The 24,842-nt window shown below is 45.9% G+C and overlaps 1 protein-coding gene across 4 annotated transcripts in view; it reads right to left on the minus strand.

Moving 5' to 3' along the window:
• Positions 1–483: 483 nt before the first annotated feature.
• RFX8 (regulatory factor X8) overlaps positions 484–24,842 on the minus strand; it is a 50,579-nt gene continuing 26,220 nt past the window's right edge. The window contains exons 4-14 of one of the 4 annotated variants that reach the window (XM_045548911.1): positions 24,177–24,240; positions 20,396–20,506; positions 19,764–19,817; positions 18,238–18,351; positions 17,417–17,567; positions 14,763–14,821; positions 13,164–13,320; positions 10,864–10,958; positions 8,216–8,330; positions 5,291–5,607; positions 673–855 (exon numbers count right to left, since the gene is read on the minus strand). In XM_045548911.1, coding sequence (XP_045404867.1) covers positions 679–855; positions 5,291–5,607; positions 8,216–8,330; positions 10,864–10,958; positions 13,164–13,320; positions 14,763–14,821; positions 17,417–17,567; positions 18,238–18,351; positions 19,764–19,817; positions 20,396–20,506; positions 24,177–24,240 — 1,414 coding nt within the window. In that variant the 3' untranslated portion in view covers positions 673–678. Of the gene's footprint in view, positions 856–5,290; positions 5,608–8,215; positions 8,331–10,863; positions 10,959–13,163; positions 13,321–14,762; positions 14,822–17,416; positions 17,568–18,237; positions 18,352–19,739; positions 19,818–20,395; positions 20,507–24,176; positions 24,241–24,842 lie in introns of those variants that run through there. The other 3 variants (XM_045548910.1, XM_045548912.1, XM_045548913.1) reach the window with 3 other exon arrangements.

Here is a 24,842-nt window from a genome sequence, read left to right on the forward strand (position 1 = left end):
AATGATCTATTTTTAGTTTCAACATTTTTTAGGATTTTGCTATAAAAAGAGAACTACAATGTAATTCAAAGCAGGACATCAGCATTTGTTGCAGACATTGTTGCATTCAAAATTCTATCTTAGAAAAAAAAAAACAGAAAAAACAAAATTCTATCTTACTTTAAGAAAACTGGAATGGTGAACAAAAGATGTTTAATAGACCAGTGAGTGAATTAAACAGTGGTAACAAATTGAATTTTTTTCTGTTCCTCATTGCTTGAGATCTATCTACAAATTCTGTTTTGATTGAGGCACTACCAAGGGGAAGAAAAATATTACCATTGGCATTTTACTGCTTGTACCAGTTTGTAGTCTTCAAACTTTGCTATCTTTCTCTGGAGAATTAACCATTTCTTTATTCCCAAAAAGATTTCTCAATTTTTTTTCAAGTCCCCAAATAGAAATACTTTGGAAACCCCAGAAGAAAAGCAACAGAGGCAAAAATTATTCGCCAAATCAGTGTATATGTTTGATCAAAACTAACTCCTTGAAATACATATAAATACAAAATAGACAATGCTACATCTATTATGTCCATAAAATCTTTCATATCAATACGAAAGCTTTATATTTATTAATAATATGGTTTTAAGAAGGCAATTCTATCAGTTTTTTCTTGCCCTATTTAAATAAAAAATCTTACATATTAGCATTGCTTTCTCTGAAATAAATATTTTCAGAGTTTTGGGCTACATCCGATATGTGAATCACAAATTTTTGTCCATCTTTTAGGGTTACGAGGGCTTCTTGTCCCACAGGAAGGCTGAGTTTAACAGTGTTTTCGGTGGCCTTGTCTTCCAGCAATACCTGAATAAGCTGTGAGGGAGAAATGTTTAAAAGGAAAAAATAAAAAGAGAAAGTTATACTCTTCTCTGTTGCAGGAACCTCCACTTGAATATTTCTACCACTCCTGTGCCCCCACCCAGGGACATAAAGAGGAAGTTTTCACATTTATTCCTACTAAGGGAAACCCTAATTTCTCAAGGGAAAGCTCAGGGTCTGGTGAGGACTTGGTGGGAGGGCTTGCAATCTTGGTATGATGCGAGGGGTAGGGGAGCAGACGGGCTCTTTGTAAGAAAGGGAAGAGGGGCCTGCAGTTGTTTGTGAGAAACACCCTGGAGGTCCAGTGAGCACAAACCAGCACTCTTCCTGTATAGACATGGGAGAGAGTGGACCAGTTCTGAAAATCAGGAGGGGGTCTATGAATTCTCCATCACTTTGGCTGATTTCCAGGTAGACACCAATCCCTGCATTCTCATCAAGTCTCTGGAGTGGATCTGGTTGGCTCAAGTTACCGCATAGACTCTACTTCTCCCACCCATCAAATATGCCATTAGATGGAGGGAAAAGCCTATGAAGACAGTCGTTTGATATTGGTTGAACTGACACTTGATTAAGTAGTAATAGCTTTGAGAGAGTCACAGTTTCTAAGTTGCGTAAGTGCCAGCTCCCCCAGCCCTTCACCTGCCTGAGCAAGTCTTCCTATCAGAGAAATAGGGAGAATATACCATCCCCTTAACTCCAGGGAAACTCGGAAGACTTGCAAATCCTTGGACATGATTACTTTAAAACCAGTAGACATGTATTTTCTTGGTCTGACATCATCAATAAATCCCCCGTAAGTCAATATATTTTGACAAAGATGTACATATGATAACTTTGAATGCAAGGTTCATGAAAGCACATTTCTCACTCTTTCTCTAAATTTGACAACAGTCATCACCACCCAGAGAAATGATGTTTTCCTTTTTTCTCAAAAAACCGTCTTTACCTTTACCCTAGAGCTGAAGAGTCACTTAAAAAAGTTTTTTTTTTTTTGCTCTGCTTTAATCCTTGAGTACATGATCTAAAATGAAAACCATGTAGTTTGTTCTTTAAAAAGAATATATATATATATATATATATTTTTTTTTTTTGAGACAGAGTCTCACTCTGTTGCCTGGGCTAGAGTGCTGTGGTGTCAGCCTAGCTCACAGCAACCTCAAACACCTGGGCTCAAGCAATCCTACTGCCTCAGCCTCCTGAGTAGCTGGGACTACAGGCATGTGCCACCATGCTTGGCTAATTTTTTCTATCTATATATATTTTTAGCTGTCCGTATAATTTCTTTCTATTTTTAGTAGAGATGGGGTCTCGCTCTTGCTCAGGCTAGTCTCGAACTCCTGACCTTGAGCCATCCTCCCGCCTCGGCCTCCCAGAGTGCTAGGATTACAGGCGTGAGCCACCATGCCCAGCCCAAAAGAATATTCTTTATTTAATATCGGTATAGTCTTTTACTTTATTCTTAAACACACCTTGGCATCTTACTATTTTGAGAGTCGCTAGAATGTAGAAGAGTGACAGATAGATATGGCAATCCGGAATGCTGACTTTAGTTATTGTAGGTGCAGGGCAGTGCTAAATTGTTCAAACAAAGAGGCTGCCACAGATGTTCAGCCGAGTGGGGCGTTAACTTGTGGCAGACGAATGCAGATGGGACATACAGGGTGTGCTTTTTTGGTTGATGAGTGCAAATGCTGAATATTGAATGCAATGAAAATTAGATGAGTGTAACTTTTTGGTGTTAGATTGTTTAAATCATTATAGCTAATTCAGTAGGCATGAACGAACAGAAGCAGGTTTAATTAATCTCTAATGTATATTACCTTGGATTATCTGACACTCATCTGCTTGTATTGCCTTATTATGTAGTTCAATTAAGTATTTAATATCTTCTCTATTGTTCCCACCAATTAAATACAGGTCAAATTACAATGAACTTCAGAGGAGCTAGGGGATTGGGTTGAGAGTGTCAGGGAAAGGCGTTCAGCTGAAGGCCCTGACTTCACCACAACGCAATGTCTCAAAGTAGCAAAATGGCACTTGTACCCCATGAGCATACACAAATAAAAGTTTTTTTAAAAAGGAAAGGTGCTAAGATTAAGAGGTTGTTTTGGAGAAATATTAATAATAACAATGGCTAGTGGTTATTGGGTACTTACTATGTTCTAAGAAATATTCTAAGCATTTTATAACCATTCACTTATTTAAATCTCATAACAGCCCTATAGAATAAGGTATCATTATCCCCAAAAAGTAAGCAACCTGCCCAAGGTGCTCAGCTAATAAGTGGAAGAAGTAGAATCTGAACCCAGGAAATTATACACCAGAATTGCCCACTTATCAGACTTGAAAATATTTTTAATTTATTCCCAAGCCACCAATTTTGGAATTTAAGCACCTGGTAGAATACTCTCTAGGGAGAGAGAAGGCTGGGAAAGACAGTCTTAGAAGGAGATCTGTGGGGGAGTCAATCCCTGCTCTCCCAATTTTTAGTGAGGTGACCTTGGGGAACTGACTCAACCCCTCCATGAGCCTCAGTTAAGCCATCTGTGAAATGGGGGTGGTAATGCCTATCTCACTGAGACAAAATGATGCATGGAAATGCCCAGCACAGAACTGTCAGTGTGTGCTCTCCAGACCTTCTGACTGGCAGGAGAGGTAAAAGCTCACTCCTGGTTACCTTGCTGACTAACGAGGATGTAAATTTTGACAGATTCTCTGCTTGGCTGAACTTTAGTCAGGCTCCTGAACCTTCTCCTACACCTGCTTCCTTGTAAAATCCAGTTTTAGCAGGAACTCTGCTAAGTCAATTTAGCAAGAATGCCCCATCCTGGATATCTGATCACCCTCGATATCTGATCAGGTTCCTAATTTCCCTCCATCCCCCCAGCCCAGGTGGCGTTTGATCACTCTGGCCTGTCTTCTGGAAGAATCCTGTCAGCTGGGTTTAGCCAGAATCCCCCTTACCTCTGGTGTCTCCTCTTAGTAATTTTCCATCCACTGCCTCCACCCTGCTCCTTGGCTATAAATTCCCACTCGCCCATGCTTTGTTCAGAGTTGAGCCCAATCTCTCCCACTGCAAGACCCCATTGCAGTGGTCCCTACACCTATGGAGATGGTCTTGAATAAAGACTTCCTTCCTTACTGTGCTTTAACAAGTGTCATTGAATGATTTTTTTTTAACGAATTATTTTGCTATGGTCCCATCTCTTGCCCCAGCTGGTGAGCAGAGAGAACTGCTTGCTTGGAGCTGAATGCTGCAGCCCAGCATTAATGCTGGTCCTGTGGGGGCTCCACAGAATGCTCCAGAATATACTCAGGCGAGCTTGCTGCTGGCCAGCTCTTGAAAGCTCTGCTGCTAGGCCTGGGTATACTCCCCAGGGGATTAGGGGCAGGGAGAGTCATTCTCCTGGGCACAGCCTTTAGACCTAACTGGGTTGGCTTTCTGTCAACAGCCCTGAAACACCTGCTCCCTGAATGGTGCCTTAACTGCCCCCTTCTGAGGAGGCCCCGCTCTCACCAGCACATCAGGTCCCCAGTTTGGGGTCAGTATTTCACTATTTCATGCTTCATTGATTATGTCTGCCTCTCATACACACAGAGAACGTAAGTTTCCCATTTACCGACACACATCTGAGTATCTTGCACAGAGAGCACTGAATGCAGCTGGATGTATGAATTTACTATCCCAACGTGACAAAACAAAGACCCAATACAGACAGAGGGAGAACTTGTAAACCTGAGAGCCGCATTTCCCTGGCTCCGGCTCATATTGTTTTTGTCTAGCATGGTGCCTCACCCAAGCAGTGCTCAGCAACAGTTTGGACAGGATCTCTGCACTCTGGAGAACTTGGAGTGAGATTTGCTCAAGAAGGAAAGGTCCCTGGAAGGTTCTAATTATTCTGAGGACTGTAGTGTGTGAACAGCTTTAGGCTGTGACCACCATGAATTATGTCGAGGGCAATACATCAGCTGCTAATGGTCTGCTACTAAGCACAACTCATCTGTTCAAGAGGGGAACTTTGGGGCACAAAAAGAAGACTATGTACAGTGGCTAAACACCAAACTTGTACAGCAGTTTTAGAAATTAGTAGTAAGACAATTTTTTTTTTAACCAGCCCACTCCCCCCTCCTCAATGGAGGAGTTTCCGTTATTCATCAGTCTGGGTCCTGTTCCCGGCTTTGGGGCCCATCTCTGACCCGTCCAACCTGTGTCTTACGGGCACATATCAATGCACCACAAACCTGAGCTGCCCAGTGATCCACAGATATGCGATTATAATCACCCCTTGCAAAATCACCTAAAGCAAAATTAATTTAGAATCCTTCATCATTGTTTGGACAATGTGATCTTTACAGGTTTCCTAATCACCTAGAGTTCTTACTGTCCTTAAAACAGCTCTGTGGAAGGGGGTCCTGGTGTCTCTACCTTATTGCCCGTGGCAGTGTCCACCAGGAAGCCCAGGACCCTGAGGACCATGCTGCTCAGACCCACTGGACATCGGCTCTGGCCCGTGTGTCTCAGCATCACCCGGGGTGGCTCCACACTCGGGCTTGCACACGCCTGAGTCGGTGAAGAGTCTGGAGGCTGGAAAAGTGCCTGGTCTGGCTGGACGAGAGACTGGTCATCTGGTAGCATTTCCTTGACGTCCCCCACATCCTCCTCCTCCTCTTCCTCCTCTAGGCATGACTGAAGTACATGAATCACATATTCCAAAAGCAGCAAATGAAATAGATGCCAGGAACCTATATTTAAATAATCACCAAAAATGAATACATTTGATAGAAGAATAGATAGCAAATAAATATATCACTATGAAGCTAATGACTTCTCTGTGGCTAACTCACATGTACCAGAGCCTCGTTCCCACCGCTGACCACGAAGGGGCCTGGGCAGGGCCCACCGTGTGTGTAGCTATCTACACTCCGAGAGGCCCCGCAGGGCAGCCTTGAGGCAGAAAAGGCAGAGACCTAAATAGCCTGAGCCATGAAAGGAGACTTAAAACCATCCCATGTGAGATGGGAGGAGAGCAAATCCTACAGGGAGATGGTGCTGTTCCCAGAGCTGAAGAATGTACTGCTGGGCCTCACGGTGCCCTGTGGTTGGCACACAGGTAAGTAAAAAAGGGGGTAGGAGGAGATGGGGGCAGAGTGTGGACGAGATCTTGCTGCTTTTTTGTGGTGCTTGAAATGTAGCACCTCTCCCTCCTGCAGTCCCTGTGGCTGCACCTCCTTGTGCAGGAAGTTGCCAAGGGAGCCAGATGGTGCTCAGTATGCAGGCAGAGTCTTCTCGGGTGGGCCCACAATCAGTGCCACCATTAGGGAGATTGGTGGCAGGGAGGAGAGACAGGAGGGCATGGATCTTAGCTGAATGCTCCAAATCCCAAGGCCTTTGCTCTCTCAGAAAAGAAAACGATCGTTAATGTTTGCTTCTTCTTGAAACAGAAGAAATCTGGCCTATTACAATTGTTAAAAGATAATTTTTAAATAAAACTAAAACCATGACTCTTACTCAGATATAAAACAAAAGTCAAAGATTTTATTTAACTCATTAATTACTGAGGGAACCAATTAAGATGTAGTTGGTTCAAAAGAGAATTCAAAGCACTAAACATACATGATAGGCAGGAAAGAATGGTGACATTAATTTATAAATAGATACAAAATTGATCTGTCCTCTTGGCAGTAATCAACTGCATGCACCTGACACTACTGCACTGTTGCATTTCTATGGATGAGGATCATCTGCATTATCATCAATTTGCTACAACTTACAGAATTGTAAAAATAACTCAAAGACAATGTAGAGTAGAGAAGGGTAGACCAAAGCCTTTTGTCCATTTCAAAGCCTTTTGTCATTTCAATGATCTTTTTGTCCATTTCAAAGCCCTTCACAAATTCTCCCTACAATGTGTCCGTTATCCCTTGATGGATCTGGCTGGGGTGAGAGATAGTGCCATTGCAGGATTGCATGACCTGGTCTGGAATAAGTTTGACAACAACTCCCAGCCCATCTACACTTATAAAAACTATTGTTCATGTGAAGAGGAAAATTCTACTGGTGTTAATACATTGACTTCACATGGAGGTCCAGAGAAGGTAGACTAGCCAAAGCAACAACTAAGGGCTGGATTTCTTTCTCTGATTTCACCTCTCTCCCTTTGCTCTGGAAGAGCATTAGCATAAAGCAGGGTCAATTTGGACTTCCTTAAAGGGAGCTCTCATTGTAAATGAGTGTCACCTGTATGGCAGCTTATAGCAGCAGCCCTCAAGAGTTTCAGGGTGTTTGCAAAATTATTCTACAATACGGCTTGTTTCCTCTTCCTTCTTGAATGCATGTTGTGAGGGCATCTGATAGCCCTCTGGGGCAGGGATCATTTGCCCTGACTAGTGTATAAACTCACAGGGATGGAGACTTTGTCTGTCTTTCCTCTGCTGTATGCCCTGTGCCCAGGAATGTGCCCAGGACATTGTGGGGATACAAGATATTCCTGTTGAAGAACCCTCCATTCCATGAAGCTGGTGGACTGAGTGGTGAACCTCCCTTCCTACAACTCTCTTTTTATGCGTCATCTGCATCAAAGATGTGACCTTCTCCTCACAGACGAAGACTAACAGTTAGACCAGGAAGTTTGCTAAATGCTAACTTCACTCTTTCTACCATCTGCATACAATGGGGACATTATTAATCATTAATCCTAAAAGTTAAGTGTAGGTGCTCCAAAGAACCCAGTTTTTTCTCCAAGTCAGTTGTCTTTCTCAGTGCTTTTCTCAAAATACCATAAAACTCATAATTCAAAAACAAGAAAAAGTTTCCCACATGTCCAACAATGATGAAATGTGAAAGAGAAGCATGGTTCATCAGTTTGATGGACTATCACGTTGCCATTAAAGAAAAAAAAAGATGACTATGGTTTTGTATGGTTTTTTGTATCTATGTTTTATTTTACATAAAAAGCTTAAAAGATGATGGGATTCTACATGGCAATATGCAAAATCCTTATGCTATAACAACTTTGTTTTTTGAGACAGAGTTTCACTCTGTTGCCCCAGGTAGAGTGCAGTGGCGTCATGATAACTCACTGCACCCTCAAACTCATGGGCTCAAGTCATTCTCTTGCTTCAGCCTCCTGAGTAGCCGGGACTACAGACCCACACCTGGCTAATTTCTCTATTTTTAGTAGAGACAAGGGTCTTGCTCTTACTTAGGCTGGTCTCGAACTTCTGAGTTCAAGAGATCCTCCCGCCTCCACCCTGCAGAGTGCTAGGATTACAGGCATGAGCCACCAAGCCCAGTCTATAACAATATTTTTAAAAGGCAGAATACAAAACGTTTTTGCATTCTCTGACTTACCAAAACTATCTCTGTGGCAGAGGGTCATGGCTTTGCTCACGGCAGTGAGGAGGAAATTCCATCTTAGCTGGAAGCTGGCAGCCAATTTGATAAACTCCTCTTTGCTTCTGCTTGGCTATTACATTTTTGTGAGAAAAAAGGCTGGGTTTATGATAAAATCAAAAAGCATAGCATGTTTTCAAATGCACACATTTGTCACACACACACACATTTTAGAGAGCCAAAGAGAAGAGGAAGGCAAAATGATAAGGCAGGAACTGAGGCAGCTGCAAACACCTGTTTCTGGTCTCACTCCATCCCTACGGAGATGGTTCCAGAGCAGAACATTTTCAAGTTGGCAGAGAGGAGGGAGGTCAGAATTCTGCCTACTTTTTTTTTTTTAATCACTATGCAAATTTTAAAAAGAGATGACTTGGAAGCGGGACAGAAACACTTCAGCCTCACTGAAGTCCACCAGGGACTGGCATTGGAGAGGGCAGGGGCTGGTTTACACCTGCACCTCTGCGTGTCAAGTCTGATTGTGAAAAAGGGGCACAGAATCCCATAATAATGAAAAGCGATGATGTTTATTTGGGAAAGCACAAAGCTGGCCACCCCACTGTGTAACTGATTTCAGTACTGGAAAGTCCTGGCCCCTGTGTCCAGTGGAGCTGAGGTCATCTGACAGCCTGAGTGGCACCAAACTGGGTGCCAGTAAGATGCCCCTACATACAGACTAAAAAACTCTCTCCATCTAGATTGAGCCTTGGGCCACACTCAAAGTGACCTACCAACCATGGAGTCATATGCATTTCACGTGCATATGTTGATATGTATGCATGTTCCAAAGTCTCTTCTAATTCTCAATCACATGTCTGTGGACCCCTCACTGGCTCAGCCACATGTCTTTGAGGAAGAGATGGAGAAGCTGGCTAGGAATGGCAAAATGCCCTTTCCTGTGGTTGCTTCTCTTCCCTTCTGCCCCACTGAAAGCCTCCAACACAGCACAGAGTTGTCCTGAGCTTTGGGTAGACGTGAAGTCCCTCCAACTGGGACCTGAATTGCATGAGAACGGTGAGAACAAAACATGTGACACGTTGGACATTTTCCTCTGCTAGCATACTGCCAGATGCAGACAACTGAAGCCATCAGTCATCTCTGACAAGCCCAAGGGTTTGCATTTTAACCATCTAAGTGTTTTATTTACAATAGTCTGTTTTTTAAAAATCAACTACACTATTTTACAAAAACAAGCCCTTCAAAGGCATGCAGTGACACCATTTTTCTAACATGCCTCATTTGTGAAGGCTGAAGATAGGACCGTGGAGACTTGGGAAACACATGGTGTTGCATGGAGGGTGCACGGAGGATGGCAGGATTGGTATTAATGATCTCAGTGGGCTCATCCTGGCTGAAGTTGGAGGCTGAGAGAGTATCCAAAACAAGGAACAGATTACTGACAGCTTCTATCAGTGCTGGTGTGTAATCCTTCAGCTAGCAGATGAATGCATGTCTCAGAGCCATGCACCTCCGGACAGGTCAGTGCTATTATAAATAAGCTTTGCCTAAGACCAACAAGGACGAATAAAAACCTTACAGAATCTAGAATGATTATCTTCAATAAGCAAAGAATGGAAACAGACACCTGCTGAAGGTTGGAACTGACTTTCCGGCTCCTTCCTGGGGAGTTTTCTGGTTCATCTCCAGGAGGTTTAAGAACCCAAAGTACCCTGCAGTCTTTGTGGTCTCAGTTATTATTTCTGCCCTTTCTCCTCAACTCAAAGGTCAGGGGTAGGACAAGCCCAGGTGGGTGGGACAGGGGAGCGGCAGCAATGTGGCCCTTAAAGAAGAGTGTCCAAGCCGTGCTCCCGGCCCCCAGCCCCCAGCCCTGGAGTCTTTGCCTTCTGTCCCAGCTTCCTCTGTTCCTTCTTGTCTAAGTGGGCTCTTCGTTCCCCCCATGCTCACTTTTGCTCTTGAACGCCTTGTCTCCCTCTCTCAGCTTATTTTAATCCTGCACAAGCTTCATGTCCCAGTTTAAGTCCCATGTTCTCTTCAAGGCGTTTCCCGACCCCCTCAGCCTTGGGGAGCACGAAGTCTCGAGAGGCAGGGCCCCGGGCTGCCTTGCCTCCCTCTCGGTTTTCATCCACCGTGTGGCCACTGGAGCGAGGTGCCGAGGCTTCTCTGATGGCATTCTCAGCTCTCCAAGGGTGACTGTCCACGCAGATGATGATGAAAACCAAGCCAGGACCCCACAGAAGTGCTCCCAAGAGCCACGATGACCAGAAGGATCAACCCACCCACATCTGCAACTGAATCACCTTTGAGTTTTGAAATCAAGCCAGACACTTTACTGGGACTCGTCCACAAAACATGAAGTGCTGCCCTCCCCAAACTGACAGCACCTCTCCCCTTCCTCCACGCTCCCTCTGGGTGCACACGCGTGCTCACCCACACACACACACGCACACACTGTGTTATGAGATCCCCATTCTCCGCCCTGCTGCAGATAGTCCAACCCCTGCCCTCACATCCATGCCATCCCTGAAACATTTCTCATCAGAGTTTGAGGAACCCTTTTTCCATTTCCCCAGGCAACGGGCACTCAGCCTATAATTTAGGTAGAATGATCAACACCCACTTCTTTTTTTAAAAAAGTCACAGTTTTGTACCTGGAAGACTGACGCTTGGAGGTTTGAAGACATACAGTTTAGGAATACACGGAGATCTGTTGATGTTCCCAGCAAAGAAATTAAACTGCTTAAACCTAAAAAGAAACGAAGCAAAACAAAAAGATTTTGTGCACCATAGCAGAATTTCTCTATAGGTACTTTTGTACTAGGTAACCTAGGGGACAAAATAACAATAGTTCAAAGGGATTCCCAAGGCCTCACACTCATTTTGAACATAAAGGATGAGTTCTAAGGCTGGGTTTGTCACCTCTGCGGGCATCTAGTTCAGCCGCACAGTCATGCTGTTATGAACCACCTCTGCCACTTGTTGAAATGTAAAGAAATATTTTGAAATAATAACTACACCTTGCAATTATACAGTCCCTGTCTTCAAATGAGCTCATTGCAAGATACAGACATGACCTCACCTATCCTTGCCATTTTCGTAAAAGGGCTAGTTTATTAGTGTCATTTAAGTGAGGCAGACATCAAAGCTTGAGAGATGTAAGGGCCTCGCCTGGAGTTATGCCCTCAATTAGCCGGGAGCCCCAGCGAGCACATGTGACATCAGATCTTGGGTCCTCCACCTGCACAGGTAGCACAGACAAAGAACAGCCTTTGCCCTTCCCACCTCTTTGACTGCCTCTGCCTAATAAGCAGAGTTTAGAAAACCGAGTAGGTTGCTATGTCCCCAGCTGAGGTTTGGGCACGGTTCACCTGGATCTCGGAAGCATTTGCCCGCCAGGTGTCAGCAGTGGCTGTCAGTGTGTTGTCTCCCTGCAGAACTCTGCATCCTCTTGGAGGGACTTGCACAGGAGCCCCGGCCAGGCCAGCGGGCAGTCTGGCAGGCACCTGGGAGGCCTCGTGCTGGGGGCAAGAGCAGAGTTTGGGTGGCCACCTGAGATTTCTGGAGCAGCCAGTGCCCTGGGAGGGGGACCTCTCGAGTTCTTACTAATCAGAACTGCTGTCGTTTCTGGGAAGTCTGCTGGAATAGGTGTTAACCCTTTAGCTGCTAAAGGGGAAGGAGAGCACCCTAGGGGAGGATCTGGGATTTGGGTCAGCCAGGGCAACAGGGGCAGGGAACGCAAGCAAGGGACAGGACAGTGAAGGGGAGTGGGCAGAGGTTACATAACAACAAGAAGGGACATATTTCAATATTTTCATAACTAGCACAACCCTACCAAGGTCAGCCCTACTTCAAGGTCAAAGAAAGAGGACGGGATAATTTATAGGTGGTGCTTTTATATATTTCTGAATCCGTGTATCCATCTAGTCATGAAAGACTGAAGTGCTACTCTGTGACAGCACTATGCCATGTGGCCCAGGATGAATAAGGCATAGCTGACACCCTAATGGAGCCCACGGGAACTGGGCAGGCAGCTTTATACACAGCTGAGTGCACTGAGAAGGGGTTATGCCCACAGAGAGAGAAGCTACTAGATCCTCCTGGGGCATCCTGGCAGGGAGTGTTTGGAAAGGGCACCCACACCATTCTCCTGGTAACCGTCATAGGACGACCTAGAGATTGGCCCATTATCCACAATCTGGGGTGTGAGGGGTCATGACTGTTCTGCAGCCCCCTCCTGAAACAACTCCCAGCACTCTCATTCCTTCTTTCACTACTTTTGTCCCCCAGGGGTGTAACCACATGAACATCAGCCAGCAATCGGAGCTCTTTATGGAAGGGAGATTTTTTTCTTGAAAAACAATTACAATGATCAGATAGCAAACAGCAACACTATCCACGTGCCTCCTATCGCTTGTTTGTAAACCAATGAAATATAAAAGCACCATTGCTAAATGTCAGGTTTAGCAATGAAAAATAATTAAACTTCACATTGTTCAAAATAATACTGATGCTGCTAACAAGAGTGACAGCAGAGTCTGGCGAGGCAGAGAGCTAACTCGGTCCACTTCAGACATGATCGAAGAGACACTTGAATCTATGCATGTACAAGAGAGATGCAGAAATGAATTTTTTTCCCAAAGGAGATACTCCAGTGAGAACTGTTGTCAAGAAGCAATCACACTCATCTGTTCTGTTCTGCTTGTCCATGTGTAGCACAGCTGCCCTGTCCCACCCTGGCACCCTGGCGTGGGTGCTGGCAGCAATGGCCCCAGGGCATTCCTCAGGGCACTCATCACCCCCTGCAGGAAGAGATGTGTGAGCTGCTAAATCAGAACATCAAAGAAGGATGACGTTCTACTTCTATTAAGAAATTCATGAATTAATGATGGCCATGCTAGCACCAGATATAAAACAAACCCTCCAATAAAGAAAGCTGCAGAAGGAAGATTACATTTCATCTCTGAGTTGTTCTCCAGCTCATCCGCGTTGCTCGGGTCACTTGCCAGGGTTTTCTTAGAAATATCCAAGGCGCCCTGAGTGAGGATGGCGTGCAGATCTGACTTCAAAATACTGACTCTCCTGTTACTTTTCAATACCATTCTCATCGTCTAAAGAGGAAGGGGAAGCACAATATTAAGTTAAATCTTGTCCCGTTACTTCTGCCTAATCCCCCTCTAAATTGCCAAGATTTTTCTGTTGTCGTTAAGGAGAAAGAAAAGTGGATGTTGGTATTACCTATTAACATTGAATTTTAAACAACAATTAAAATGTTAAAATTTCACACATTCTAGAATTGCTTTTCTGGAAAGCAACATTTAGAAAGCTTCCGCTCCTGGGCAGATGTGTTCAGGGCTATCTGGGCACTGCTGTTTCTAATTCTCTGCATCCCGCTCCATATGCCTAAATTACCCTAGAGAGGAAAATTGGGTGATCGATCATCTGTGAGGAACGTGTAGGTATAGCATGGACTGATTCTGAGGGGGTGGCTGCGGGGACTCAGAAGACATCTGTCCTTTCCTCTTGGGAGCCTTGGATGATGACTTTAGCCTGCATGGGCTGATTTCCTCAGCTGTCAAATGGGGACAAGCTAGTCCCTGACACTTTAAGACTGTGTAGGATGAACACTGGGTGGTCCTCACACCAGTGCTAAGAGTCCCTCCACCGCCATTTTATAGAGAAGGACACTGAGGGGACTTGGGGTGTTAAGTGACTATCCCAAGGGGTAGTGGGTGTAAAGACAGGCGGCTCAGTGCCGGGGCTGGCTCTAGGACACATGCTTGCTGCTCTGGTTGGGCTGGAGTGAAGGACACGCCGTAAGCCCCTGCCACACCGAGCTCCGAGTGTGACAGCCCTGCAGAGCAGGATGGGCCAGGAAGACTCAAGCGGGTCTCAGCCCCAGCGAGCTCAGGGTCTGGGGTGGGCTTTGCATGGAAGGGTGGAAGCCCAGCGCTGGTTCAACCAAAGACCACGAGCTCCTCTCAAGCAGAGGCTGACTGGAGCAGAGTGACAGTGCCTGGGATTTCAGAGCAGACTCCTGGTGGCCCAGGTGCTGGGTGCTGGCATCCCAGAATCTTTTCCTCAGTCTTTCTCAACCTCCCTCTGACACTGAAGCTACAGAATCACCTGGAAGTGAGGTCAGAGCTGAGGAAACTAGTGGCCTGTGCCACCCACGGGACCACAGACAGAGCTGTCTGTCTGTCCTGGGTTCTGCTCCAAAACCCTCTCACCTCTGACACAGGCTGGCTAAGGCTGGAACCTCTGTGTGGGGCCTTCCTTGAGCATCTTTTAAACGTTGACCTGCTCTGTCTCCTGCTCAGAGAGAGCTGGGGAGACTGGAGCCTCTCCAAGGCGGGTGGCAAGGAGTGGGAGTTTGGCGGGGAGTCGGGGGCCCAGCAGGTCTCCCCAGCCAGTGGCCGGCAAGGCCCTCCTGTCTGCCCTCTCCCTTCCCCGTGGACAGAGCTGCCACCTGCTCTTGTCAGGTACTTGCAGCTTTCACTTCTCACTTCAGGAAACTGGTTTGTTCCCTCCTGCCTGCTCAGCTGAAACCTACCTTTGCCATGTTGGAAAGGTATGTCTTTCTTCTTAGTCTTTTGACAAACACAGTGACTTCTGTTAAGAACAATACACATGGCCATTACTGATACAATAACGTCAAGTTCGTTTGTGCAGCAGTGGGGAGGGAGGGCACGAAAGCTTTGAGCAGGAAGGCACAGCTGCCTGAGTGGCATCCTCACCTCCCCCCATCTGCCATCCCTTTCCTGAATGGCTGGAGATTCTGGCAGGGGCCACTTGACTAAAATGTCCCCATGTGCCAGAAAAATTATCAGGTAATCCCTGACATGAGTGCTGCTGTAGTCTGAATGTTTGTTTTCCCCCCAACCCATTCCCGGCCAAATTCATGTATTGAATCCTCACCCCCCCGGTGATGGTATTGGGAGGTGGGGAGGTAGGGGGAGGTGTTTAGGTTATGAGGGTGGAGGCCTCACAAATGGGATTAGTGCCCTTATAAAAGGGACCCCAGAGAGATCCCTCATCCCTTCTGCCATGTGAGGACAAAGCAAAAAGACTATGAGCCAGTAAAGAGGCTTTCACCAGACACCCAATCTGCTGGCACCTTGATCTTGGACTTCTCAGCCTCCAGAACTGTGAGAAATAAATGTCTATTGCTTGTAAGCTACCCAGTTTGTTAGAGCAGCCAAATTGCACTGAGACAGGAGCTCAAAGGAGTATAGGGCCTTTGCCCAGGAACCCTGAACTCTCCCAAATTTCTTATCCCTACAGCGCTCTCCTTGGGAAATGCTCAAAGGAAAGGAAAGATGCAAAGAGAACACACAGAGAGGGGGTGCTCTCCTCCTGGATGTATTCATTCATTCGTTTGATAAATACTTAGGACACTCGTGCAGTGTTGCTCAATAAATGTTTGCTGGATGTTTGTGGCATTGACGGACAGAGGAGGACAGGCTCTCCCTTCAAGGGCTCGTCCTCCACAGGATGGGTCACCAGGTTCGCAGACACTTCCAGACAGAAGTGTGAGCACACGGGGGAGAAGACAGGGAGTGGTTCCAGGAAGGGAGAGGCCTGTTTGGAAGACGGTGTTAAGGAAGGCTTCACTGAGAAGGTGACATTTAATCCGGGATTTGAGGCGTAGGTCAGAGTTATGGGGAATGGGGGTGGGAGGCAACCCAGGCAGAGAAAATGGCAGGAATAAGGTCCTTTTAGGGGGACAACCAGTCGTGTGTTGCTAGGGAGCACCACTGGGCCATGGGGGGCCCTGGGGAGATGGAGACAGGGACGGGGCCAGAGGCCAAACCCACAGTGACTGCAGGCAGGAAGGGGAGTGGGCTGCCTGGGCAGTGGGGGCCAGGGAAGGTGGCATTTAACCAAACTGCTATTGTTCAGTGATCACTGGGGGGGAGCAGAGTGTGGCCAGGGAGGAGCAGGAGGCAGGATGATCAGCTAAGAAGCTGCTCCAGTAGCCAAGAGAGCGATAGAGAGACGGCAGCTTGAATTCAGGCAGGTGTTAAAGTGATCACCCGGAAACTGGAGCGGGGCTCTGCTCCCCTTCCTCGGACCCCTGTACCGCAGCCCAGTCTCACTTTCCCTGTGCAGCCCCCTCCCTGCCGCCTTCCTGGCTGGCAGCCACAGGGTCCCACAGGCCCAGCCTGGCCAGGCCCCAATTTTCCAGATGCAGCACACTGGGGTCAGGGTGCCCAGTGTGAGCACTGAACACAGCTGGGGTGCAAGGACAGGGGGTGAAGATGAGACCTGGTCCTCTGCCGTAGGCACTTTGAGAAGACAAGTCCCCAACCTGCGCCAACCAGGAAACAATTGCACAGGAAGCGAGACTCACAGAAATGTGGGGAAATAACCGGTGCCGACTTGATGAGGGGAATGGCCCTGAGCTGGCCAAGAAGGGGCTGACCTGTGTGGGGAAGGGGCATTGGAGAAAGCTGCAAGTAACGACGGGACGGCCTCACCAAGGCACGAGGGAGAAACGGGCATTTCCAGGACAGTCAGCCAAGGCGCCCACACGGTGGGCGCGGGCTGGCCTTTGAAGGGCCGTGTGGCTGGAGGGGCACAGACAGGGCAGGTCTACGGGGGGCTGGACCAACTGGCAGAGTGGCTCAGGCTCCCGACGGGAAGCCACTGTGGGCCTTGAGCACACAAACAGCCGCGTGGCTGCAGCATTCCGGGCCACAACCTGGCAGGGAGATGGAAGGGAGAAGCGTCCATCATAGACAGTCGGCAGGGACAGGTAACACTGCACAGACAGGAACGCCTGGTGAACAGCCTGGAGGTGGGAGGAAGGTAGGGACGTGGGGAGAATTTCTAAGGAGGAAGGGACACTGTTTGCACAGAGCACACAGAGGCGGGCAGGATCCTAGAGCCAGCGAGCGAGGACGACTGGGGCAGAGCCAGGTTCCTCCTTTCCTTACAGCTGCCCCGGCACCTTCCCCACATCTCTAGCCCCCGGGACCTGCCGACAGCCCATGGTGTTATTCACAAGGCAGAATAGGTAAAAAGGGAGAGGCTGGATCGGCACAAGGATCCATCAGGGGCACTGAAAGCAAACTCGGAAACCCTGCGCAGGCCCGGCCTCCGGGCTGCAGTTCAGCACAGGGGCTGAAAGGCCGCGCCCCGCGTGGAGGCTGCACGCTCCATCTACCCTTCCGGAACCGGTTTAGTGTTTTCATTGAAACCTACCTTTGAGTTTGGAGGTCTGTAAGAGGGCTGGAAAACCTTCCAAAGCATTAAGAAGCCACAGCTTAAATTTCTTACTAAATAGCCGCACGGATTTCAGGTACTGAATAGGAACATCTTCCAAGAAGTCATGCAGGAGAACGTCCTCAATTCCCTGCAACAAAAGTGTTAAGACACGGCGATTTTGCCGGCTCTACTACAGTGACCACAGCTCACGCGTGCCACAGGGACAGGGAGGGTCACGGCAAGTCACAGAGGAGGCCCTGCCCGGTCTGAGGGGACAGCCACCCCACGGCCCGGCTGCTGTCCTGTGCAGGACATCAGGCTGGTGTGGCCAGGATTTGAATTTTTTTCAAAGATTTTAAACTATTGATAGCTGATTTAAATTTTTAAAAAAACACTGCCGGCCAATACTAGGTGGGTCGAACCAAATATATTTAAGGGCTGAACCCAGCCTTCAGTTTTCAATCTTTGCATTAAAAACTTAGAAGTACTAGATTGTTTCCTAAAAAAATAACAAAAGGTAAAGTTTGTGACTCATTGAAGGAGACCACATTTCCACCCCAGGAATGATACAGACCTCACTCTCCAAATATAATCACTCTAGAGCTAGAGCTTCAAACAAAACAAAACAAAACAAAACAAAAACCCCAACTTGCGTACTCCAAAGCAATTATTCTGATCATTTTAAAATGTGTTGAAATTTGACTGAATCTGGGGTTCACTGGCACTGGAGACGGCAGAGGGGGAGCTGCGGCCCCAGCCCTGGCATTTGCCGTCACTTTCGGCAAAGGACACAGCCAGAGGCTCACACGTCTTCTTACCTTGTACAGCTGGATGTCGTAGCATTTGAAGAGCTGGCACACGTCGGGCAACGACATCAGCATGACTGTGTCTTGCTGCAGAGACTTCCAGAAGGAAGTAAGCAAGTCCTCCACCTGACGGTAAGTGACAGAACACATCGCCGAGACTCACTTTGTGCCCTGCGAGCCGGATCCCCCCTGTGCACTTCATTAGCCCCCGATGACAGTGGGATGCATTTGGTTCCAGGGGACGTAACGCTTTGCCTCTCAGCTTTCCCCAGCTGTGTTTCGGAAGTACTCTCCCCAGCGACCCACCAGGGAGCATGGCCAGGTAGAGGGGATAATTTGGAACGCATCTTCCTGAGGCAGTTTTCTGGAAGGGAAGCTCTTTCTGACCACAAGGGGGCTCCAGCTGATTGTAATAGGATGAGGACTGGGCCACCGGGGCACAGGCGAGTGTAGAATAAACGTTCCCTGACCGCCTCAGTCATTTTTCAGCTCACAAAGAGGGGTCATAGTACTTGATCTAAGACCTCTTTTTTGATATCCAATGAGAAGTCGCTTCACAACTGTGTAAGCAACACAGCCTGCTGTGGGAGCACTCAGCCTTCCCCACTGCTCTTCCCTGGGCACCCTGAGTATTCTAATTATATGGCTATTCTAGAACTTGCCACACTGTATCATGTTTAGCGGCCGATATTGCTCCTTTTATCACCAGACTACAAGTGTCTCCAGCCTTGTGGAGAATATTTCCCTAGCCCTGGTAATGGTGCCAGTGACAGGGTATGAATTAAATATTTGATAAGTGAAGGCGGAAAGGAATGTGTGAGATGTCCAGTGTGGATGGATGTTTATAACGTTGCCTCAACACGACAGGGGCCATTCTGAAGGCCTCTTGGTCTCTCCCGCACTATAATGCTTCACATCACCTAGGTACTAAATGCGCTCCTGCTGAATGAATATTATCTCTCACAATTGAAGTGCTTAGAATCCCAAAGCATCAGACAAACTTTCATTTGAATGAGCATGTGTTTCCTTGAGTTTTCATCTCCTACTGCAGAAGATGAAATTCAGAATAGTTGAAAGATTTATTCATGTTTTCCATAGTGAATTCTAGAATAAAGTCCAGTCATTACAATACCTACACCAGATCACTCTGCTTCAAAGTCCTGCTTCTTTTTCAATGAGAATGTCCCAGCGAAACGGCTCTTTAGCAGTATTGAAAATTCCAGGGTAAATAATATTGCCAATAGGTTGTTAAAAATCAGCTGAAATTAGGATCTAAAAAATAGCTGAATTTGTATTTAAAGCGTAAAGTGATCCATATAAGCACCTTAGGGAATTGCCAATGATTGCACTGAATATCAGTACCACCTTCAAGCTCTCACTGACTACAAAGCAGCTGCATTATAAGCACTTCAGTGCAATGGGTTACCCCTAAGATCCCTTCAGAGGTCTATTCAAATACAAAGGTTAATCAATAATGAGTCATAAATGCTTGTATTTCGTAGAAAAACCCCTACCCTCTCAAGTTCTTGGTTCCTCACGTTTTGTAAAATGTCTTGACAATAGTTGCAGTATTCATCAGCAAGAAAGGCCATCTAGGAAGGACATGGAAAATTATGTCAGCTTGTGAGCCGCTTCAGAAACGAGCTGATTCTCAAAGACCGTTCAGAAGCTGTCAGAGGCTGCTCTTGTTGCAATTCTGATATGACAGTAGCTGGGCTCTTCGCTTGGGCCACAGCGTTTTTTGTTTCTGTGGAGTAATGCATACCTTGTTGGCCTATAGCTCTTTAGATTTCATCTCAATGTCATAAGTCATATATTTCCCAGGTTCCTTCCACCACTACAAAGCCACCAACCCCTGACACCTTTCTCTCCGAACTCCATTCTCTCCCCCTCCATGTCTCTCAGCCCCAGTTTCTAGGAAACCCACGTATCTGTTCCCTTCTCTGTCACGGGTAGAAGCAGTCCCAGGTGGCCCCTTTCCATAGGATGTGCAGGGAAGGCCTGGGCTTCCCCATCACCACCAAGCATGTGGGGCATGTTGGGCTTCACGGGTTTGGGCGAAGGCAAATACTACTCCATGTGACACAACCAAGACTACAGGCAAAATAAGAAGATATTCACTGCCCTAAGCATCACACAGCACGATCTCCCCCTGTGAGTGCAAACCTACCATTTTATAGGAATATTTCTTTGCCAGTTCTTGCTCCCAAAATGGACATCTGCTGAATTCAGACAAGGGGGATCCAACTGGTTCTGTCTTTATTGGTGAATGATCCTCACACTAGGAATCATTTACACAATGGATTATTTCTTTAGAATAAAATGCATTTTTCTGATATATAAACTGTGGAATAATCACATCACTACTACATGCTAATGTTCTATATAACCTTTTATCCACACCTCTGGACACATTGATTCCAGCAATGCTCCCTTGTATTTTATTCCAAATGATGTTAACTTTTGTCTGTAATTCTATGAACTATGGCCATCAAGGCGGGGTTGAGATTTAAAAATATGACCCAAACATGTCACTTTTGGAGTTATGTATTTACAAGTGTTGTATAGCAATGTACAATAAAAATATTATCTGTGAATAATTGAATGTCACAAATATATTTCTATAAGCCTTGTCCATATAATGGACAATTTCAAGTTGTCCCTGCTTGAAATAAAACCATATCTTGTCTGGGTCATCACGCCTATATCTTAAAAATGGTTAGTTGTATCAGAATCCTCAGTTTCAACTCTGGGCTAGCCTCTCACTGCAAAACCCCAACTGCATCCATTTTTTCCAGAGCACACCCCGACCTCCTGGTTATAGTGATGTTCTTCGGATGCTACTGCTGCTATTCCCAAAGCCAGTGTTTCTCAAAGTGTGGACCTGAAACTGTCCACATCAGAATCCCTTGGGGTGCTTGGGATCCATGATCCTAGACCCCTAATAAATCAGATGAGACCAGAAATCTAGAATTGTAACCAGCTTCCCAGTTGGGCCTTCTGTGTGCTCACGTTGAGAACTGCAACTGTAGGCAGACTGTTCTTTGTCTGATGCTACACCAGTCTCTCCATTTCAACGTGGCAAGTATTATACAACACAGTTTCACCCTTTCAGAAAAAGTCATCTGACAATGTAGTTGTGGGATATTCAAAAACTGATTACAAGGAGAATATCAAAGTGTGTTATTACAAAACATAATAAAAAGCAAATTCATGAATTCCTGAAGTCAATTCCCTTAGGTTTCTTCCTCCATATAAATTACTTAGGCATAATCCTTTCATTACAAACAGAAAAGAACTGGTCTTTCACAAAACATATTTTAAAAATCAGGAGTTGAAATATTTCCTATACAACATAAACAATCAGAAGCCTAATGTAAAAGTAGGGTACAGAGCTACTAAAACTTGAATCCCTGCAGGAGGAGGCATTCAGGAAGAAGTCAGAGGGATTTGGGGCTGGAGAAGCAATTTGGTAAAATAAAAAGAAGGGAATAAAGAGAGGTTGATTAATGGGTACAAATATACAGTTAGTTAGAAGAAATAAGACCTAGTGTTCGATAGATCAGTAGGGTGACTATAGTTACCAAAAATCTATTGTACATTCAAAATAGGTAGAAGAGAATAATTCAAATGTTTCCAGCATAAAAATAAAGTTTAAGGTGAGGGATATCCTAATTATCCTAATTTGATCTTTACACATTATTTGAATGTATCAAAATATCACATGTATTCCAGAAATACATACATTTATTATGTATCAGTTAAAAATGCACCAACTTTTAAATACTGCATAATGACATGTACAAAAAAAAAAAAAGCTAAATCTAAAAAAAAAAATGACAAACAGAAAAGTCAGAAATTCTGTTTAGATTCTCTAGGTATGTAAAATGCAGTTTGGGATTTTCAACAGACCCAAGAAATGTCATTGGAATTACATAATACCATTCATTTATTCAGTCTTTAGTGAGTGTGCGCTATGTGTCAGCCCACGCAGGTAGGATGGGGGGCACCTTCCCAACATCACCTGCCCCTCTAGGCACCATCTGCCTCCCCTGGGTTACTCCATCAATTCTCCTGAATGCCTTTTGTCTTTCCTGCATCCTTGAAGACACTTCTCCCAGAATTACTATACCCAAAGCAAATATATCCTGAAGTGCCGAGATGGTGCCCTACAGCCTCTTGGGTCAAAGTCTCAGCCTAGCCATCAACAAGCTCTGTGCCCTCTGGTCCCCTCCACCAACCTCACTCAAAGTCTGTTGCTCCCCAGCATCCTCACATGTGGTTCCCTGCTGCCTGCAGGCTTTGGTCATCACCTCCCAGCCCGAATGCAAACCACATCCTCAAGAAGAATGCCCTCCTATTATAGCAGAGGAGCCAGCGACCCCTCCAAGACTCAAGGGCAGTGTGACAGGCAGAATCATGCCCCCCCCCCAAATGTCCACATCCTAATCCCTGGAACTTGTGACTATTTTACCTTAAGTGGCAAAAGAGACTTTGCAGATGTGATTAAGGTTAAGGATCTTGAAACAAGGGGATTACCCTGCCTTGTCTGGGTGGCCCCAGGCAATAACAAGGATGCTTAAAAGCAGGCCACCTTTCCCAGCTGCAGAGAACCAGAGAGATGGCCACTTGAGGGTGCAGACTGGCTTTGCTGGCTTTGAAGATGGGGCATGGGACTAGAAGCCAGGGAATGTGGGTGGCTTCTGAAAGCTGGAAAAGACAAGGAATAGATGCTCCCCTAGAGTCTCCAGAAGGAACACAGTTCAGTCAACACCTTGACCTTGGCCTGGTGAGAACCATGTCAGACTTACGACCTCTAGAACTATCAGATAGTAAATTTGAGTTGTTTTAAGACACTAAATTTGTGCTAATTTGTTACAGCAGCCGTGAGAAACACAACAGGCCACCTCTTCCCTGAAGCCTTCCTAACCACTCCGGCCTGCCACAGCCCTTCCCCCGTCCCCACTCTGGAGACCCCAAACCACCTGCAGCAGCCGGCACTGCCCATGCAGCTCGGGCCCAGCCGCCCCACGTCTGTCTCAACTTCTCAGTGACAAGACTGTGTTCCATGCAAGTATGGGCGGTGTGTGTGTGGCTTTTGTGTTTGTTTTCTGCTTTTCTTTCACACCACATTTCTCTCTCAAGAGTGCTGGTCACAAAACAGGTTTTTAAAAGGTTGCCTGTTTAATGACACTTGTCAATAATACGGTACCTGCTATGGGCAGAATGTTCGTGTCTCCCCACATTCGTATGTTAAAACCCTAATTTCAATGTGGTGGTATCTGGAGGTGGGGCCTCGGGGAGGTGATTAGGTCATCAGGGTGGAGGCCTCAAGAATGGGACTAGTGCCCTTGTAAGAGGCCAGAGGAGGTGAGCTCACGCTCTTTCTGCCACGTGAGACAGAACCAGAGGGCCCTCACCGGAACCCAGCTGTGCTCGCATCTGAGACTTCCACCCTCCAGAACTTCAAGAAGTAAGTGTTTGTTGTTGAAGCCATTCTGTTTGCAGTAATTTGTTACAGCAGCCTGAGCTAAGACAGTATCAAAACACTATCACATCATCTTGGCCAGCTAAAGTAGAATCAAGTCATGATGTTGTAGATTGGTTATTAATAGGTCTGGTGTCCTAATTCAAAGAGCTATAACTGTAATAGACATTTATAGACAAATTCATTGCCAACAGCCTATACATCCTTTTTAATTTTAGTTGAAGAAATTCAGGGAAACAGTGAACGTGTAACCAAACAGTATGTTCCTTGAAGACAGGGACTATGTCTGTCCCAGCACAGTGGGCAGTAGATGGTGACACTCAACAATCATGGTCAAATGGCTGAATGGTTTCGGGGTGCCCAGAGTAAGAACATTACACGCAGAAAAATAGTTGCATCCAATTAAGCAATTACCGAGTATTTCTGGGTCTATTATAATCATACTATTTTATTCAATACTCACTGTTCCTTCTTGTTGGATAATGCTGCTATAATTAGTAGATTTTTCAAAGGCGACAACATCTCCACTATGAAAGAACAGATAACAGAGAAGTAATTTTAGTAAGACACCTGTCTCAGCACAAGGGTGAAGTTTCTTTTGCAGCAAGTTTGTTTGGGGTATAACTTTTATTGAAAAACCCTCCTCCAAGTTTCTAGCCACATGCTTGGGGTTTTAAAAACTCCATTTCTGCAACTGGGAAAACCATGAATTTATTTTTAAAGGTCTATTCCTTTCAGAAGCAAAGATGTGATATCATTGTGGGTAGAACTCACTCCTGTGGGAAAAGAAAAATCATCATGAAAATGAAATCTTATTACTTTCTGATTCCAATGCTTTTTAAATGATCAATCCAGAGATGATAATATCCTCTGAGATGATGGAAGTAGCAGAACACCTCACAGAATGAGGAAACTGGTAATTAATAGTAGAGATTTAAGTTTCATTTCACCAGGCCTCTTGCATTCGTATATGATAATGGAGACATTTATACATAATGGAGAACGGAGTCAGCCCTACCCATGCAGTGTGGTACATCTTTCCCTTAATTATGAGCATTTGAGAAACTGGGATCCCAGGGACTCCCACCTGCACCAGGGAATGTGCATTCTCTGGATGCTGGGGGTGGTG

Source organism: Lemur catta, chromosome 4, assembly GCF_020740605.2.
Source record: "Lemur catta isolate mLemCat1 chromosome 4, mLemCat1.pri, whole genome shotgun sequence".
NCBI classification, from domain to species: Eukaryota; Metazoa; Chordata; class Mammalia; order Primates; family Lemuridae; genus Lemur; species Lemur catta.